Source organism: Pipistrellus kuhlii, unplaced genomic scaffold (genome assembly GCF_014108245.1).
Source record: "Pipistrellus kuhlii isolate mPipKuh1 unplaced genomic scaffold, mPipKuh1.p scaffold_m20_p_17, whole genome shotgun sequence".
Lineage (NCBI taxonomy): Eukaryota > Metazoa > Chordata > Mammalia > Chiroptera > Vespertilionidae > Pipistrellus > Pipistrellus kuhlii.
The window spans coordinates 10,426,096-10,445,782 of record NW_023425482.1 but is presented as its reverse complement, the minus strand read 5'-3'; the positions used below and the strand labels follow the sequence as shown (position 1 = coordinate 10,445,782).

At 50.2% G+C, this 19,687-nt stretch overlaps 1 protein-coding gene across 2 annotated transcripts in view; it reads left to right on the top strand.

Moving 5' to 3' along the window:
- PLCG2 (phospholipase C gamma 2) overlaps window positions 1-19,687 on the top strand; it is a 145,604-nt gene that overhangs the window by 80,690 nt on the left and 45,227 nt on the right. For both annotated transcript variants that reach the window (XM_036440576.2, XM_036440577.2), the window contains exons 11-21: window positions 142-260; window positions 1,671-1,756; window positions 3,003-3,123; window positions 3,486-3,654; window positions 7,061-7,165; window positions 8,415-8,504; window positions 9,083-9,258; window positions 11,249-11,449; window positions 12,399-12,518; window positions 16,999-17,179; window positions 18,676-18,747. In XM_036440576.2, the coding sequence (XP_036296469.1) occupies window positions 142-260; window positions 1,671-1,756; window positions 3,003-3,123; window positions 3,486-3,654; window positions 7,061-7,165; window positions 8,415-8,504; window positions 9,083-9,258; window positions 11,249-11,449; window positions 12,399-12,518; window positions 16,999-17,179; window positions 18,676-18,747 (1,440 nt within the window). The remainder of the gene's footprint in view (window positions 1-141; window positions 261-1,670; window positions 1,757-3,002; window positions 3,124-3,485; window positions 3,655-7,060; window positions 7,166-8,414; window positions 8,505-9,082; window positions 9,259-11,248; window positions 11,450-12,398; window positions 12,519-16,998; window positions 17,180-18,675; window positions 18,748-19,687) is intronic.

The following is a 19,687-nucleotide window of genomic DNA, read 5'->3' as shown; positions in this document are numbered from 1 at the left end:
GTCAGACGGCCTGGAGACTTTCTGTGCAGCTCATGTGTCAGAGCTACCGTTTCCCCGTGCGGGTCAGACCAGAAAGAACCCGCTACCATCCTCCTTTATCTTCCATCGTGATGATCCTGTCTTTGTGTTTGTGGTACCTAGTTCCTCACGTACCTGTTTTCACGGGAGAACAGCATTTGGGATGAGAAGTATGACGTGGTGGACATGCAAGACATGAACAACCCCTTGTCTCACTACTGGATCTCCTCGTCACATAACACGTGAGTTCTGCCACCAGCCTGGGACGGGGTGCCCGTGACGGGCGAGGCAGTGGACATTCCAGGGCACTGGGACACGCTGCTCAGACCAGAATAAACAAACGCTTCGGGAATGGGTAGGAGATTGCTCCTCTCTTTCCCAGTTGGCATTGCAAGGATCATCCTTTTTCAGTGGCCCCTAAGGAGCCAGCCAGTCAGCAAAGCTGGATTTTACAGTTTGGGTATCTCATGGTAGCCACAGCAAAGGAACTGAATTAACCATTGAACTGCTATGTACTGTCTGCCCTGTGCTTGCTGGGTCCTGGGGATATAGCAGGGAGCAGGGTAGGACAGAGCAACACTGCTGTCATGTGCTTGGAGGGGAAAAGACTCCTTTGCATCTTAACAAAGGAAAGAAGTGGGTGAGAGGAGAGCAGGTGGCGAGGAGAGGAAGATGGTGTTAGACTGAGGAGTAGCGTGTGCAGAGGTCCAGGGGCAGGAGGAGGGACCGAGAGGGGTCTGTCACAGGTTGAGTGGAATCTTTAAGTGACAGCAGGGGGCGGGGGGCAGTGGGCACCACTGGTGGCTTTTAAGCCAGAGAGCAACATGCTCAAATTTACATCTTTGGAAGATTGCCTTGACTGCAAAAAAAGAAAATAGACTGGAAGAGAGAAAGGATGTTTCACTCAAGTTTCAATGTTTAGTCTGCCTTATAAGGTGAGAGGGTGAAGGCCTTGCCCCTGGGCACCCAAAGAGCTGTGGATTTGGGGTTTCCCAAGTATCCTTCCTGGAGGAGTTTGTAAGAAAGCCCTTACCCTTATCTCCAGGCACTTGGGGAGGTCAAGTCTGGCTTGGGGTCAGATAGATTTAACGGTTCTTGCTTCCCCACCATGTCCATTGATTTAAGAGTTGTGTCTTAGAATGGTGAATTCTACCAAACCCAGGAGACATTGAAGGAACACAAACTCTTCAAAGGAGGAACATGGTGAGGAGGAAAGTGCCTAAAAATATGTATTTTTATGTCTGGTGGACATAGTTCATAGCATAGTGAATTCCACCTATAGTGGTTGGTCACCATGCCTGGCTTCCTGATATCACAGTGCTGGCCCATCTCCGCCCCATGTAGATGGAGGGCCAGTGGGCAGCCAAGAGAGGTTTGCTAATTTATCACCGTTAATCTCACTCCCGACACCCTATGACCCAGTTCTCAAAAGGACACACGGTCCTGACCCCACCCTTGGATCACCCAGGTGGTTGTTGTTCACATCTTGTGATCGTTGCCTGAGTCTAAGGCGTGGCCACACAATGGCAAGGGTCTGGCCCGGGTCCTAACGGTGGGTCTTTCTAGCCAGGAAGAACTCAGGCCTTTGGGAGCTTGCTCTGAGAAGTTCCCCAAGGACACCCTGAGGTGCAGGCCCGCCTCCTCTCCTTCAGGTACCTCACAGGTGACCAGCTGCGGAGTGAGTCATCCCCGGAGGCATATATCCGCTGCCTGCGCATGGGCTGTCGCTGCATTGAGTGTGAGTAGCCTTTTCCTGCCGGAGCTAACACCTACGGAGGAGTGAAGCCAATTGTCACTGCCAACAAGCCCTCAGCTCATGGTTGGTGCCCCCTGCAGGCCAAGAGCCCAAGTCGCTCTCTGGGTCCGGAGCCTGAAGGAGGCTGGTGCTGGGGAACCACGTGGCTGTTCAGTGATTTCTGCTCCCTCCTGCTGAGCCCTCTTGCCCCTCAGCTGGCTCAGCCATGGGTGGCATCCTGACCGTTCTTGTCATGGTTGCTCACAGACACCCCAATACAGGTGACTCCAAGCACCTGTACATACCCAGAACACAGCTGCTTCCTCCCTTATCCTCACCTCTTACTCCTGGCCTGGCTTGACCACCAGAGACTCATAGGTGTATTAGGATGAGAAAAGACACAAACAACTGATTTAGGCTCCGATTTTATTTTAAATAAATTCATCATAGTAGGAAACTCCATCGGCAGTTATTTCTACAGCATATTGCCTAGTTTATACTTTTCCCAGCCCCCTCAGGAAAGAGCATATGTGAAAAAAATTAAGTTTGAAACTGTCAGCTCCTGTTACCTCTAGGGCAGTGGTCAGCAAACTCATTAGTCAACAGAGCCCAACAGGACAACAATTGAAATTTCTTTTGAGAGCCGAAAACTGACTCCTGCGCATGGGCCACGAAGTTTCAATCGCACTGTACGTGTGCGCCCGCACGCAGTATTTTGTGGAAGAGCCACACTCAAGGGTCCAAAGAGCTGCATGTGGCTTGCGAGCCACAGTTTGCTGACCACTGCTCTAGGGGATGAAGAGATAGGGATGTCCACCTTCTACATAATCTAGTCCTGTCTGAATATTTTATTATGAACCTTTAAGGATAAATTTTCACATTGCTGCATATTATTATTTCCACTAGCAGAGAGAGCAAGCCACGGCTTAGACAAGTAAAATCTGAAAATAAAGCATAGTGTAAATAACTTTTTCGAAGAGAAACATGTAAAATAGTTTCTTTTGGACAAATGTATTGCATTACAAAAGGACCTTTCATTAAACAACCAAAACCTTCCTCTAACCGCAGAGGTAGCTCGTGTGCACAGGTAGCCCCGTCCTGATGCTGGTGGCCCCTGAGTGTGATTGTTAGGTTTGACCCCCAGGTTCTAGGACCTGAGCTGGGGGTCAGGGTCGAGTTCGTGGCCCATGTGTGCTCATGAGGTCGTGAGTGATGGGCAGAGGGTGAGGCTGCCCGTTTCTCCTCACAGTGGACTGCTGGGACGGGCCCGACGGGAAGCCCATCATCTACCACGGCTGGACCCGGACCACCAAGATCAAGTTCGATGACGTTGTGCAGGCCATCAAAGACCACGCCTTTGTCACCTCAAGGTCAGTTTGTTTACGTTGAAGGGAAAGGAAGCAAAGGCTGATCAGACAGAGACGCCACCCTCTGCCCACACACAGACACACACAGAGAGATACCAACACACCAGCCTAGGCTCCATCCTGAGTGAAGGCACTACCAACTCCTCAGCTCAGGGAGGGCGCCCCCTACAGGCCAAGAGCACAAGTCACTCCCTGGTTCCAGAACCTGGTGCTGGGAACCCATGTGGCTGTTCAGTGACCTCTGCTCCCCCTGCCTGACCCTACCTGCTCTCTGCATGGTTGGGGTCCCCAGCACTCTGCCAGGCAGGCACAGGCCGGGGGCCTACCCCCTTGCTGGGCTCACCGGCCCCTCCTGCCGCCCGCAGCTTCCCCGTGATCCTGTCCATCGAGGAACACTGTTGCGTGGAGCAGCAGCGCTACATGGCCAGAGTATTCAAGGAGGTGTTTGGCGACCTGCTGCTGACCAAGCCCACGGAGGCCAGCGCGGACCAGCTGCCCTCGCCCAGCCAGCTGCGGGAGAAGATTATCATCAAGGTAGGCGGCCTTGGGCTGCTGTCACTCATTCAGGAGAGCCAGAGGCTCAGGGCCCAGCTCCAGGTCCCACTGCCCCGGCTCACATGGCTCCCCTTACTAACCAGGGACCCTCACAAGGTCATTTAGCCTTTCGGTGCCTCTATGTTCTCGTTGGTCTGGGAGGGAGTGGGGGTACTAATATGAAAGAATGCCTGCAAGCGCTTAGGGCTGCACCTGTGCCTTTGTGGGTGCTACCCACACATAAATATTAACGCGGTCATTCATTCTTTTGGCAAACCTTCCCCACACCCCTCTGAGTCACGTGCAAGGTGCCGGGGTGTTCCAGGCACTGTTCTTGCCCACAGGAGCTTCCAGTCCAGTGTGGGAGATGGACTGGAGGTGCACAGTTGCCCCAAAAAGGCTGAGTGCACTAATGGGGGGCCTGCCAGGTACTGCGGGGAGATATGATTGCTGTGCCAGGGATGCCATGGGCAGGGGTGGCTTCTGGGTATTTGAATTTACTAAGATAAAGAGATCAGATACACAGTGGTTTAAAGCGTATGAGTTTATTTCTTCCTCCTCTGAGGGAGAGTGTTCTGGAAGCTTTGAGCTCTGGCCCAGAAGGTAACCCAGGGGTGCAGAGTCCTGTTCTACAGCCCCCCAGGGAAGGGGTTTTCAGCTGGGGTTCCCCAGGCCTCCAGAGAACCCACAGACAGAATTCAGGACGGTTGACATGTGAACTTTGGGGGGGAAATGTTGCCTCTTCGTTTTCATTCACCTGCAGATAAAACGTAGCAGCTCCTTCCATTCTGAACTTTGGCCACAAGCCAGTGGGGCTTTGTCACCCGCAGAAATCATGGTTCTTTTCATGTTGCATACGGTCACTGCAGGTCTCTCAGAATAATGCTGTGCTCATCACCACTTCAGATGATGGTAGTTATTATGTCTGCCTCTAGAGTGTATGCAAGCCATTAGTAAAGATAGCACATCTTTAGACCACTGCAAGTATTTTTTAAAATATATTTTATTGATTTTTTTTACAGAGAGGAAGGGAGAGAGAGAGTTAGAAACATCGATGAGAGAGAGTCGTTGATCAGTTGCCTCTTGCACACCCCCTACTGGGGATGTGCCTGCAACTAAGGTACATGCCCTTGACCGGAATTGAACCTGGGACCTTTCAGTCTGCAGGCCGACGCTCTATCCACTGAGCCAAACCGGTTTCAGCTGCAAATATTTTTTATTGAACATCCTCAGAACTACATTTCAGTACAATTGGTTTCTCTTAGAATCTCATGCATGATAAACATTCTTGTGAGATTGGGGTCCTCGGTGTTTGTCAGACATCGGTGGGCGCCTGGGGCACATATGGCGAGGGCTCTGTCCGAAGGCGCCTTCCGGGTGTGTGTGGTCCAGCTCCGGCCCATAGGAAGGGGAACCTGAAGGAGCCCGGGCCAGCGATTTCCCGTAGACGTGTGGATGTCAGTTGTACACGTCCTAGCCTGTCCTGTTTGGAGCATGAGAATGTAGTCACATGATGGAGCTGGGGCTATGCAGTCTGGAGGTGGGCAGCCGTCAGTGGGAGGAACGAGATGGAGTTCATTGGCAGCTAGCGGGGTGATAAGGAAGGATGACAGGTGCTCACTAGGTAGATTTTGTCCCTGAGTCACCAAGATGCACTGGGAACAATTCTGTGTGCCGGAAGGTCACGGTCTGGTGGAGAGACTTACTCATCTACAAGTAGCACCCACAGGTCTACTTGGCGCCCACAGGTCTGAAGCACCGGGCTATTTGGAGGATGTGGCTGAGATCTGGGGCGGGCTTTCATTGAGACACAGAGGGGAGGCGGGACTAGAGGGGGCGGAGTGAAGCCAGGAGTGCCAACAGCGTCTCAGGCATACAGTCAGTGAGTCTTCAGGGACCTCATCGCATTTCTCTGTTCCCAGAAGGACAGCTCTCTGTCCCCAGTGACGTTCAGCTTTTGTTCTAGACCAGTGGTCGACAAACTCATTAGTCAGCAGAGCCAAATATCAACAGTACAGTGATTGAAATTCCTTTTGAGAGCCAATTTTTTTAAACTTCTTCTAACGCCACTTTTTCAAAAAAGACTAGTCCAGTCTGGTCCAAAGAGCCATGTGTGGCTCTTGAGCCGCAGTTTGCCGACCACGGTCCTAGGGTTTGAAGGCCCCTTTTAGAGCACCCGTTGCCTCATCTGTGGTACTTTATGGCTCACCCTTCCCATTTCAGGGGAAGGGGGTGGAAGTAGCATTCGTGACACAGTGTGTGCCACGCACCTGTCCTGGGCTAGGCATGGGCGTATTTTCAAATTCTATCTCATCGTAACCTTGCGAGACTTACCCAGGCCCTCAGGCCTCACTTACAGATGTGGACACTGAGGTCTGGAGGTGAAATGACTCACTCAGCTGAGGCCGCACAGTTCCTGCCAAAGAAATAATTCAGGGCTGTTTAAAACGGAACGCTTCTGTCACACTTTGCTTTTGGTGGGTACCATGCATGTCCCTGGGTTAGCGGATCCTATAGGATGTCATTACACTCAGCTCCCAGGGGAGGCTATTGAGACGAGAGATTGTCATGTGGCCAAGGTCACATAGCTAGGAAGGTGGCAGACCTTGATTTCCAACCCAGTCCTGAACTCTCTTCACCAGGTCACCACAACCTGAGATTTTCAAGTGTTTGTCTAGGCAGGAGGTCAGTGTTCACACAGGCGAGCGTATTGTCACCATGTTCGTCTCACACGTAAGGATGTGAGGCTCAGAGAAGTGTGGCCACCTTCCCCGGGGCACACAGCTGATCAGGTAGCAGCAGTGCTGCTGGCACCAGGTCCTCCTCCTCTGACTCCTCAGTGTGCCTTCCGCCGCCCTGCACAGTCTGCGCCCCTGGCTGGCTGTGGTCCTGCCGCCCCACTGTGCGCTGGAGAGCGTCAGCATCATCGGTTCACCCAGTGTTTCTCACACACTTCCCCTCTGCCGAGCCAGCATAGGAGATGCAACAAGGAACAAAACATAGTCCCAGGGAACTTGTAACCATTTTTAATCTGGCCCATTTTAATGGTCCTCATGGGACGTAGATTCCAGCAGAGAAGACAGAAGACAAGCAGATAGTACCTAGAAACACATAGGACTGAGAGGATGAACAATAACTACCAGGGGCTAGAGAGGGAAGGGGTGGGGAGGGGAACGTGGGAGTTTTCAGATCGAGACGTTGAGGAAAGCTCCTCTGAGGAGGGGGCACCGAACACAGAGCTGAATGTGGAGGGAGAGGAGCCAGGCAAAGAGGACAGACAGTGCAAAGGCCCTGAGGTGCGTGTGGCCTTTGGAGACCCTGAGGTTGCAGATGGATGCTTGCTGGTCAAACACCTGCACCGGGGTCTCCAGGGAGATGGCTCTCTGTATTTCCCCCCCCCCCGCAGCATAAGAAGCTGGGCCCCCGAGGCGACGTAGATGTCAACATGGAGGACAAGAAAGATGAGCACAAGCAGCAGGGGGAGCTGTACATGTGGGATCCCATCGACCTGGTGAGCCTCTCTCACCCCTTCTCAAGCCCCAAGTGTGTCCAAGGCCTGCTGGAGGGCTCTGAGGGTATTCCTGCCTGACTCCCATTTTGACCACAATGAATTTATCATCACAATGAAACTTATCTTGTTCTTTCTTATTTTGAAATAACTTTGTATTCAATATAATTTACTGTATATTTCCACGCCGCGCCCCCTCCCTCCCCCCCGCCCCACACACAATGTATATAACCTTTACCCAGATTCCCCAGATACTAACACCCCACATAATTAGAGTGTAATTTTATAACATTACAGGAGTGTAATTTTATAACATTACAATGTTAACAAGGAGTTAACATTGGCCCAACACTGCTAATTCATGAGCCTGACTTCAGCATCACCAATTTGGCCACTAGGGCCCTTTTTCTGGTCCAAGGACCAGTTCAGGCATTTCGTGGTCCTAACTCCTTAGTATCTTCCAATCTGAGACACTCCCACCTGCAACCTTTTAAAAAAATATATATTTTTATTGTCTTCAGAGAGGAAGGGAGAGAGAGAAAGAGATAGAAACATCATTGAGGAGAGAGAATCATTGATTGGCTGCCTCCTGCACGCCCTGCACTGGGGATTGAGCCCACAACATGGGCATGTGCCCTTGACAGGGAATCCAACCTTCCGGTTCATAGGTTGACTCTCAGTCACTGAGCCATGCCAGTCAGGCTGGTAACATTATTTTTTTTTGGTAAGAATAAGGCATTTTGAGTGCTAACATCACTTCTCATATCTTTAACATGCAAATTCATTTTTACATGACTATTCTAATATCATAGAAATAAACATTAAAAATGGTTAAAATTTAAATACAGGATGAAGTCAATTAAATATTGGAGAAAGGTTATCTAAACAAGCTGGCAGAGAAACCCTTAAAAAGTGAATGAAATAGGAAAAGACAGTCAGGAGTACATAAAAACACCATTCACAGAGGCTTCACATGAAATATGAAGTAGAAATTTGATATTAAGTCATATCTACCCTTGCATACACTGAACAGAAAAGGTTCTGAAAATGCCAAAAGAAACCCAAAATAAATGCTTTAAAAGAAACGTCTCAAAGGAGATCGCATCCTTTGTGAAACCACCATGAATGTCTGTGAATGTGGGAAAGGCTAGCCCCAGGGAATGCTGGGATGATGATGCCAGGCAGGGTTCGGGGCCCAGAATTGATAGGGTGGAGACTTTGGGGAGGAGCTAATGCTGGCTTTGCTTTCTAGAAATGGACTCGGCACTATTGCGCCATTGCCGATGCCAAGCTGTCCTTCAGCGACGACATTGAGCAGAGTGTGGAAGAGGAACCGCCCCAGGTAGGCGGAGACCTCCTACTGCTCCTCAAATCCTGTGGTCATCAGGCCTGGACATCCTCTGCCTAAGGAGATGTCTCTTTGGGTACCAAGAACTCCCTGGCTTTTCTCTGATTGGCTGGCTGGCCCAGGGACTTCACCAATGAGGTTCAAGGGTCTTTCCTGCTCTTTGAAGGCCCTGAATGGCATGTGCTCCCTCCAAAGGATGAGGTCATTTGAATATTTTGTCCAGCCCCACCCTCTGTCCTTGTCCCCAACTTTCCTGCCCTCTCCCTCAGGCTGTCTTTGATACTGTTTCTTGAGCTCCCAGGGTATTTTTGTTCTCAGACTTCCTTTGCAATAGACTGAGTGCTGTATTGCGGAATACTCACCCTTTGTCTCAGAACTCCAGGGGTTACCACAGATGGGGGCTGTCTGGAGTGGGTTAGCAGGCAGGGGAGGGAGTTAGAAACTCTCGGGTGAGGGCTAGCTGAGGCCTCTGTTTCCAGTCCCCTGAGTCAGCATGTGAAGGGGGGCCAGTCTGGAGATGCTGTGGGGCCTGGTCCAGGTTTTCAGAAACCCCTCCTCTCTTTGTGGCCCAGGACACGCCCCCCACAGAGCTGCATTTTGGAGAGAAGTGGTTCCACAAGAAGGTGGAGAAGAGGACAAGTGCCGAGAAGCTGTTGCAGGAATACTGCTCTGAGACGGGGGGCAAGGATGGAACCTTCCTGGTGCGGGAAAGCGAGACCTTCCCCAACGACTACACCCTGTCCTTCTGGTAATGGCCCTCCTCCCAGGGTGTGCAGCCTTCTCTGCACAGCTGATGGGGCAGGCTCAGTGGCAGGTGTTGGGAGTGCAGGCCAGACTCTGGCAGGCCTGGACTGGAATCCCAGACCTCATTTAGTGAGCTGTGTGGGGCAGGACTGGGTGAAGTGGGTGAGGCCTAAAAATTTAGTAATCTGGATTAGTGATATTTCAGTGCACTATTTAAAAAAATAAAAAGTAATGCAAAAACTAAACCAAAAAACACCACGATGGCCAAGTTGGCATCGTTCAGTGGTTGAGTGTCGACCTATGAATCAGAAGGTCATGGTTTGATTTCAGGTTCAGGTACCTGCCCGGGTTGTGGGCTTGGTCACCAGTGTGGGAAGTGTAGGAGGCAGCCAATCAAGGATTTTCTCCCATCATTGATATTTCTATCTCTCACCCCTCTCTTCCTCTTTGAAATAAATAAAAATGTATTAAAAAAAAATCAGGATGAGCAAAATATCAACATAAGACAATGTGACCTCATTCACCTTCCCTAATCGCAGCCCTGGATCAGGTGATATGGCCCTGGGCACTTCAATCTCCTGGATTTTCCCTTTTTTTTCTAAAACAGAGATTCTAAAAGCAGCCTTATGGAGCTGTCATGAGATTTCTCATTCATTCATTCACTCTTTCATTCATTCATCTATGCCTCATTCATGAAAAATATTTATCAAGTGCTTGCTCTGTTGGTGGGCACTGCGATTTAGCAGTGATCAGACAGACAGGGTCTCTGTCCTGATGGTGACAATGAAAAAGTAATCATGATGCCCTGACCAGTTTGGCTCAGTAGATAGAGCATCAGTCTGCAGACTCAAGGGTCCTAGGTTTGATTCTGGTCAAGAGCATGTACCTTGTTTGTGGACATATCCCCAGTAGGGAGCGTGCAGGAGGCAGCTGATTAATGTTTCTCTCTCATTGATGTTTCTAACTCTCTCTCTCTCTCTCTCTCTCTCTCTCTCTCTCTCTCTCTCTCTATCTATCTCTCTCTCTCTCTCTCTGTCTCCCTTCCTCTCTGTAAAAAATCAATAAAATGTTTAAAAAGAAAAAAAGTAATCATGCAAATGATACATAATTGTAGTTTTGCTAAGTGCAATGGGAAAAATGCAAGATGTTATGAAAGTCTGTTAGAGAGGGATCTGACGTAATGGGGTTGGGGGGAAGGGTGGTCAGGGAATACTCTCTGAAAGAAGTGGAGTTTAAATGGAGACCTGAAGAATCCCATATAATAAAAGCTTGATATGCAAATTGATCAAATAGCAAAATGACTGGCAAAATGACCAGTTGCTATGATGTGCACTGACCATCAGGAGGCAGGCGCTTAACATAGGAGCTGCCCTCAGCCCAAAGGCCCCAGGCCAGCTGGTTGCCCTGCAGAGGGAAGTGACAGGCGGTAGGGAGGCAGGCTGGCAAGTGGGCTGCATCAGGCTGGCCAAGATGGGTGCCAGAGGGTGCCAGAGGGGGGTTCTCCGATCGGCGTGCCAGTTGCTCCACAAATCGGCCCTGATTGCCAGCCAGGCCTAGGGACCCTCCCCATGCACAAGTTCATGCACTGGGCCTCTAGTAAAAACTATAACAACAAAACACAAAATTCTGATAGTTAACACATTCTTACCATGTGCCAGGCAGCATTCCAGGCACGCTTTGTGTGGGATCCCATTTAATCCTCAGGACAACTCTGTGAGGCAGATACTGTGTGACCACTAAGATGATAATACAGAGGCTCAGGGAGGACAGGTCATGTGGCAGAGTCAGATTTGAACGTAGGTCCTCTTGCACCAGAGTAGGAGTGATGTAGGTCAAGGGGGCAGAGGTGGAGGAAGAATGTTCTGGAAGCCTGGGGTCTATTCTAAGAGCAGAGGGAAGCCTGTGTGGCCCCCGCCTGTGTTGTCTGACGCCCAGCGTGCAGGAAGGCCAGAGGGCTGGCCTCGACACTGATGTTGCTGTCCCTCTGCCCACAGGCGGTCTGGCCGGGTCCAGCACTGCCGGATCCGCTCCACCATGGAGGGCGGGACCATGAAGTACTACCTGACTGACAACCTCATGTTCACCAGCATCTACGCCCTCATCCAGCACTACCGCGAGACGCACCTGCGCTGCGCCGAGTTTGAGCTCCGCCTCACGGACCCCGTGCCCAACCCCAACCCCCACGAATCAAAGCCGTACGTGAGCCCGAGATCTCGGGCAGCACATCCGTGGGTTTGGCGGGGGCAGATACCCCTGCAGGTTGTGTCCACCAATCAGAAAAGCCAGTCCCATGGGTGTGCTGGGGCCCAAATTCCCTGGGGTCTCTTGAAGTTCCCACAGTGGCCACCATTTCCAAATGCCCACTCCCCCTTACTTTTGCCCCATTTCTTTCTTCTCCCTTCCTTCTACTTTCTCTTCATAGTCCCGAGTTCCTGGGCCTCGGTTGTAAGAGCTTAATTTTGGCCCGGTGATGTCTTTCTATTTGTCAAAGATCATTTCCTGTTTGTTCTGAAAGCAAACAAGGAAAAAATAATGATAAAGATTTCCCCTTCATTTTTTTTTTTTTTTTTTTACTGAATAAAGTGAATATCGGTTATGCCTTGCAAAGGTTTAACCGATTTTGGAAACAAACAAAAACCACATTTTTAAAGCAGGAGGCTGTTAAAATGCGCATGTCTGAGAAAGCCATGTAACGCACAGCAACTTTATTTTTGACGTCTCCTCTAGATTCGTACGGATTGCCTTTTAAAATTTGCTATTTCACATCTTTAAAAGTAACCAACGACCAACTAAACAAAAGAACCTGTTGGAAACGCTATTCCCTGTATTCTCTGCCTCTGATTTTCTGTGCCTTCCTCGGCTACTGGCCCTTCAGAGTTGGGCAATGGAGGGGTCAACATTGGTTGACTTATTATCTTATGCTTCAAACATCTTCTACATGGACATTTCACCCAAGCTGTGGTGTCTCGGTGGTCTTCTCTAAAAATGCTGTTCACAGAGGGTTTTGGGTGGGAGGCCCACTCATTTCCCCAGTGGTTTCCAGGGCCATAATTCAAGCGTCCTCAAGCCCGCTGCCCTCCAGCACCCCCACTCCCCTCGCCATGGGTCACCCTCCACTTGGCGGTTTCCCGGCCTCTGCTGCAGGTGGTACTACGACGGACTGAGCCGTGGAGAAGCGGAGGACATGCTGATGAGAGTTCCCCGGGATGGCGCCTTCCTCATCCGGAAGCGGGAAGGTAGCGACTCCTACGCCATCACCTTCAGGTAAGCACATGGCCGTAGCCTGCAGCATGCTCTCAGGAGGAGGCTTAGGAAGGCCAGGTGTGCAGAACAAAGGGGGACTGCAGGTTTAGCTCAGGGTTTTCTCTCTAGAGAGTTAACAATAATGATATCAAACATAATGACACATGCCACCCATGTTAATATGTGCTTTTACTGGCTAGGGACTGGTCTATATTCGTAGTGATCAGTGACCATGGTAAGTATTTTTTCAGAGGAGGAAACGTAGGCACAGGAAGGTTAACTTGCTGAAACAAACAGCCAGTAAGTAGTGGGGCTGGAATTCAAACCCAGGCACCCCTGGCAGCCCAGGTCAGTGATGTCATAGATCTGATTTCCTCCCCACTTCACTTGCCACCCAGCACTGCCTGTGGGAAGGCCAACCATCTCTAGGATTATGGGTCTCTACTTTAATTCCAGCCCATGACTCCTGATTCCTTTAGTTTCCACCAATGACAAGGAGGTGAGGTTCAGACCCAGTTTGTCATCTGTCCTCTCAGCCCCAGTGGAAGCATGAGGATGCTGAGAGAAGGCTGGCTGCTGTATGAGTTCCTAGCTAATGTTCAGACCCTGGGCTGTCTCTGAATCTTCATCTGGTTGAGTCTTCCACTGTAGCGATGAGGGGTAGATCCAGTTACTGCAAGTAAGGACACAGAGGCCCAGGGAGGTAGAGGTAGAGCCATACAGCCTAGTCCTGGGCTGGGCCAGAATTTCAGACTCAGGTCAGATTGGGCCTGCCGCTATTGGGCCTGCCGCTGTTTTGCTCAGTCTGCATGGTGATGTTAAAAACTGAGGAATCTCACTGGAAAATTCCGATTGCTTCTTAGGAAAAAATGGGAGGAGGTGGCAGCTCTGGGCTCATGTGCCCATGTGGCTATGGTGGTTACCTGCTGACAGGAGGGGCCCTGGTGTGCCAAGACTGCTCCTGTTCTTTCCCATCCTATTGCCCTCGCCCATCCTATCAGGCTGCCCCCTTCCGTCTCAGTTATTCCGGGGAATGTGGGCGTGTAATTGTCATTATCTCTGCTGATACTGAAGACCTATTACGTGCTGGCTCTGGCCCACATGACTCTTTTGTGTTTGTGCTGCCAACAGGGAGGCCCTGGGCTACTTGGCATTGGCTGTGCCCGTTGCTCTTAGTGGTGCCCCTCTGCCTGGATGGGAAGTGGGCTGGTTTCACTGAACATCTGCATCAGCCACCATGATGGGTGTTGGGGGTCATGTTGTAGTCCTGTAACTCTGCCCAGATGCTGTTGGGTAAAGGGACAGAACCAAACGCAATGACTGAAACAAAATAGGTGGGAGTTGTTGGCTTCCAGCGGAGATGCTCTGACAGGCCTGGGTGCAGGCCACACCTGACAGTCCTCATGCTGCTCCTCGCCGCGGCATCACTCCCAGGTGGCTGGGCCTCGGGGTGCCAGGAGAGTGTGCAGCAGAAAGGACGAGCCCTGGGATGCACTCCCCCTCTAGCCCCTGCTTGAGCTGGGTGCCGTGATTCTTGCCGGTCACCTTTGAACTGGCAGTGGGGTTGGGGTCGCTTTACTGGAACCGTGTAGATGAAGATGGGGGAGGGGGGGTCCCCCAGATGATGCTTGATTTATGTACGTCCACCATTCTGTTTGCATGTCTGTCCTCCCATGAGATTGGAGGCACCCTAAAAGTCCGAATTTTTTATTTTTAGGAATCAGTAAATGTTCCATGAGCACCTACTAGGTGCTAGTCTCTGTGCTGGGCTCCAGAAATACAGGAGTGATAAAAATAGGCCAGTGGTCTGGTGGGGATGAAGGCGTCACATTCCTCTCCAGGGTTTCTTGCTTTTAACCGGTTTTCTTCTCCCTCCCATGGGCTGGGAGGCCACGGGCGGTCATACGTGCTGTCTTCCCGCCCATGAGTCAGCGATGAGGTCAGTTTCTTTGCCAGGAAGGCTTTGTCCTGCAGGTTGTGTCACCAAGAACAGGGAGGGAAAGGCCGTTTGCTTCGCTTGGGACGGTGACTGTCTGGCCTCCACCCGCTGAGTGCCAGTTGGGGGCCTTCAGTCACTGACACAATCGGAAAGGACATCTTTTTCCCTGGACACACGCATCCTTTCATACTCGCTGTGGTCAGGGTGTGGGGTGGGCATCCATGTCCCTCGTTAAGAATTGCTGCCCCTGGGAGGATGGTCACGTAAACAGACGTGTGTGACACGTGCCACAGAGAGAGGCCAGGCAGGGTGATGGGGAGTAGGCGTCCCGGGGGACGGGGTTTGGAGGTGAGGGATGTCCTCCAGGCAGAGGAGCACACAGGCCTGGAGGCTCTTCCTCCCATCCCCACGTGTTGAGGGGACCACCTCTCCCCTGCCCTGGCCCCTTGAGCGTCTGCACCAAACTCCTGGATAGATTTCCATCCTCAGCAGAGAAGCACCAGCTTTCAAACCCTTATGAGGAGAGGGAGTTGTTGTCTGGGCCTGCAGGGTGGGAGGCACCCCTGAGTGGGGCGGGGGGTTCCTTCATGAAGCCAAGACCTCAGGTTGTGGTGATCACAGACTTGGGGCAACAGCCTCCAGGGCGCCTGAAATTAAAGCTCACCTCCAGCCTGTGCCCGTCTCCTGCTCCTGCCCAGAGTGGCTCCTGTGGGCTTGACCGTGGTTCTATTTTCCTAACTGTTCCTTTACTGAGCACCCTCCTGGTGCGGGACCCACTGCAATGGGCTTACCCTGGGTGGCCTGACAGACCACAGCCCGGACACTGCGGGAGACGGGAGCTTCAAACCCCAGCACATGGTGAGGAACTGAACCGGACCTCTGCCCTGGATATCCTAGCACCTCTCTGTCCCCGGGGTTTTGTAAAAAGCTTTAAAATCAATCTTTAATTGTATAAATATGTGTCCTCCTTATAATTAATAATAAAGACATTTGCAGTGAAGGCGAAAGCCCCTTGTAGTTCTACCCTCCTCCATCCTTGTCCTGGTAGAAAGCGCAGGTTTCCAACTGGTGTCTCCATCTAGACCAGTGGTCCTCAACCTTCCTAACGCCTCGACCCTTTAATACAGCTTTCGTGTTGTGGTGACCCCCAAACATAAAGTAATTTTCATCGCTACTTCATAACTGTAATTTTGCTACTGTTAGGAATCATAATGCAAATATCTGTGTTTTCTGATAGTCCTAGGCTCTACAGCAGTGGTTCTCAACCTGTAGGTCGCCTAAGACCACCAGAAAACACAGATATTTACATTACAATCCATAACAGTAGCAAAATTACAGTTATGAAGTAGCAATGAAAATAATTTTATGGTTGGGGGTTACCACAACATGAGGAACTGTATTAAAGGGTCACATTAAAGGCTCGCAGCATTAGAAAGGTTGAGAACCGCTGATCTAGACAGAAAAAGGTACACACATGTGGTACACTTGTGGGAAATCTATAGTGCTGTTTTGTGTGTGGGCAGTCTGTGCTACTTTTTAAAAATACAAATGGGACCAGACCATGGTTTTATTCTGCAACTTGTATTTCTCCTCAGTAGTCTATCTTATTTAAAAATTTATTAAAATATCACTGCAAATAAGCTACTGAAACAGAAGTCTTCTGGCATTTTTTTAAGAGGCTTTCTGAAGAAGTGGCTTACACAGGATGTGTATTTTAAATCCATAAAAAACGTCTCTAAGGTGCAACATTTTTAAAAAGATGAGTAGTTTTCCCGTAGTAACTGTGCTCTTAGACAGTTTTAATAAAAAGATGCTCTTGGCTGTAAAGTTAAGCTCAATACCTATTTCCCCAAATGTGACTGTTCTTGCTGATAAAAGCTGAGGAGTAACGCTGAGGAGTCTGTTCTGGTTTGGGTTTTTGGGTGTTTTTTTGTTTGTTTTTTTGTTTGTGTGTTTTTTTGCCTCTTGTTTCAAATGGATGAGTGAGGAAATAAGACTTGTTTCCTTTTTGGGGGAGGGGTGGGAAAGACATTGTTGTACCAGATGGGAATTTTGGATGAGATTTAAAGATTGGGGCAGGAAGTCCCAGAGTTCTAGAGCAGAGGCTGGCAAACGTTTTCTGTAAAGAACCAGAAAATAAATATTTTAGGCCTTTCAGGCCTTATGGTCTCCGTTGCAGCTCTTCCACTTTACCATGGTATTGCCACAGATAATATATAAGCAAATGAACGTGGCCATGTTTCAATAAAGCTTTATTTACAAAAGCAGGAGGTGGGCCAGATTTGGCCTGAGGGTCCTAGTTTGTCAACCCTGATCTGGATGTTCCCAAAGCCAAGGCCTGTGGTTGGGGAGGAGGGGACGGGTGAGAGGAGCTAGCTATGCAGACTCTTCTCTGTTTTGAAAAGATCCACATCGTTGTGTCAGAGGCAAGTTATACCCTGTTTACGTTTTGCCCTCAGAAGGGATCACTAGGTTGTTTCTAAGAGGTGGGGACTGTACATTGCACAGCCATTGTCTGGCTGCCACCGTCTCAGTGTGTCAGCCCCATGTGGTTCCCCGCAGGGCCCGGGGCAAGGTGAAGCACTGTCGCATCAACCGGGATGGCCGGCACTTCGTGCTGGGGACCTCTGCCTACTTCGAGAGCCTGGTGGAGCTCGTCAGCTACTACGAGAAGCACGCGCTCTACCGGAAGATGAAGCTGCGCTACCCCGTGACCCCCGAGCTCCTGGAGCGCTACAACATGGTAGGCAGCTGGCTTGCTTGACACTTGGTGAATAATCTTGCCTGAAGTTATAACTCATCTGTTCATTCATTCATTCATTCATTCAGCAAAACTTTCATGGAGCACTTACCATGTGTCTGATGCTGCTCTGGTCCCAGGGATACAAAACTGGACACAGCACACAAAGACCCTGCCCTCTTGCTGCCTATATATAGTCTAGTGTGGGGGAGACAGATAATAGATGAGATAAATTAAATATATATCATATATATATGTATATACACACACAGAGCATTGTGGGACGGTGGGACGTGCTGTGGAGAAAAACCCGGCAGGTGGGTAAGAGGATTCAGGGTGACATAGAGGGGGGTGCCATTCTCAAAGGTGGTCTGGGAAGATCTCCCTGAGAAGGAAACATTGGAGCAGATGTTAGCAGGGGTGAGGGAGTGAGTCATGCAGTTAATGTAGAGGAAGAGCAGCAAGTGCAAAGGTCCTGAGGGGAGGATGTCCCTGGAGGTGCAGAGAGCGCCAGGGCGGGGGTAGAACCTAATAAGACGGGGACTAATAGGCCCTGCGCGGTATAGGGCCATGGTAAGACATTGGCTTCTGTTCTGAGCCACTGGACGGTTCTGAGCAGAGACAAGACCTGATCTGATTTCCTGTCCCAGTTCCTGTCAGGTGCATTCAGTAACTTACAGATCTACTGTGCACCTCCCACGTGCCAGGAGCTGTTCTCCATCTGAGAGGACAGTGGCTGCTCTGGGGAAGTTTGGGTTCTAGGCAGGGGAGCTGGATAACGTGCAGTCACAGAAATAAGGCACCTGCAGGCAGTGGGAATCTCAAGGAGGATAAACCAGACAGGATGGTGCTTAGGGGTGGGCATTATGTTACTAGATTGGGGCGGGGAGGTCAGAGAAGGCCTCTTGCAAGGATTAAAATGTGAGCCGGAAGGCGGAAGAGGCAGTGAATTGGCCATGGTGGCTGTGAAGGGAGCTGGTTCTGTGTGGAGGAGCAGCCACCACAAGCCCGGGAGTGACTGAGGCGGCCATGTGGCTGAACCCAATGAGAGAAAGCAGGGGGCGGGGGAATTAAAGGGAGGGTTTACAGTGTGTGTGGTAAACGTTTAACCAGTTCTCTGCAGAAAGAAGCCCTGGTTTGTGGGATTTGCCAGTTTCCATGGTGTAAACACTTCCAAGCGACCACCACAGGATGCAAGTCAGGAAGAGACCTACAACAGGCTCCCGCACGCTCAGGGTTTGGGTTTTACGAAGGCGCACAGTGCCCGGCACACAGTCGGCTAGAATAGGGCTTTTCTCCTTTGGGGGTAAAATTTCCCAGTTTTGGGGAACTTCTTTATGATGTCTCACTGTGTCTACCCACAGGGCATGAGTAAACTGTGCGGTTTCACCTCTTCTGCTAGAGGGCAGGAAACCGTAGGGCTCTGCCGTCCTTGTTCTGTCCTTGGGCCGTCCCAGGAGCAGGGATGGTTCCATTTACTTCTCTCTGTTCTTTTTCAGGAAAGAGATATAAACTCCCTGTATGACGTCAGCAGAATGTATGTGGATCCCAGTGAAATCAATCCTTCTATGGTACAGTGCCAACCTTTAATTTACACTTTTTCCTGGTCGCTAGATTGACACCGAGTCCAATCCCCTCTCCCGGTCCCCCCGCCCCTGGTCATAATAGGGTGAGAGAACGTTTTGGGAAACTTAGCAAAAAGTGAGAGAAGGAAATGATTGACAACATGACATCTAGTTTCAGGGAAGAGGTTAATAGAATTCCTTCCAAACGTGACTGTGCCTCACTGAAATTCTGAGATTTGATTAATCACCTTTGGGCCACACAGCTTCTAATTAAAAGTCTTTCAAATGTTTCTTGCCCGCCCGCTGAGTGGGTGGTGTTTATAAATTCTGTCTCGTTCACTGACCTTGCAGCGAGAACACCATTTCATATTCCCACCTGGCTGCAGCAGCGTGACTTCCCGCAGGTAGGGCTGGGTCTTACTCTCAGCCCTCAGCTCCTTCTCCCTCAGGTTTCACCTCAAATGTAGTGTGAGCCTGTGGAGGAGGAGGAAGGATGTGAATTTCCTGTTTTGTTGTTTTTGGGGGGGCTGTCCAGGGCCACCATCAGTATAAAATTCCTCATCAGAGAGGGGATGCACTATGGGCTCTGTGGCAATCTAGAGACAAATTTATTTATTTATTTATTTTTAACTTATAATTCTTGGCCAATGCAAATTCCTTTCAGCAAGAAATGAGGTCTTGACAAGTTATCGGCAAAGGAAGCTGTGTGCGAAATGCGTTCGCTTGATAGCAAAAAACCTTTATTAAAGGCGGATGCTTTGGTAATGAGAATGGCCGGGCCTCATGTCAGCGGGATGTCCGGGTGGTGGGACTCCCCAGGGGCAGTCCTCCTTGCCTCTCCAGAGAGCAGGTCAGGTCTTCTGATTTATCAAGATAAACCAATACTTTATTTATTTATTGTTGGAAGTATTTCATATGTCTCTCTTTCCCCCCGACCTCTCCCCGC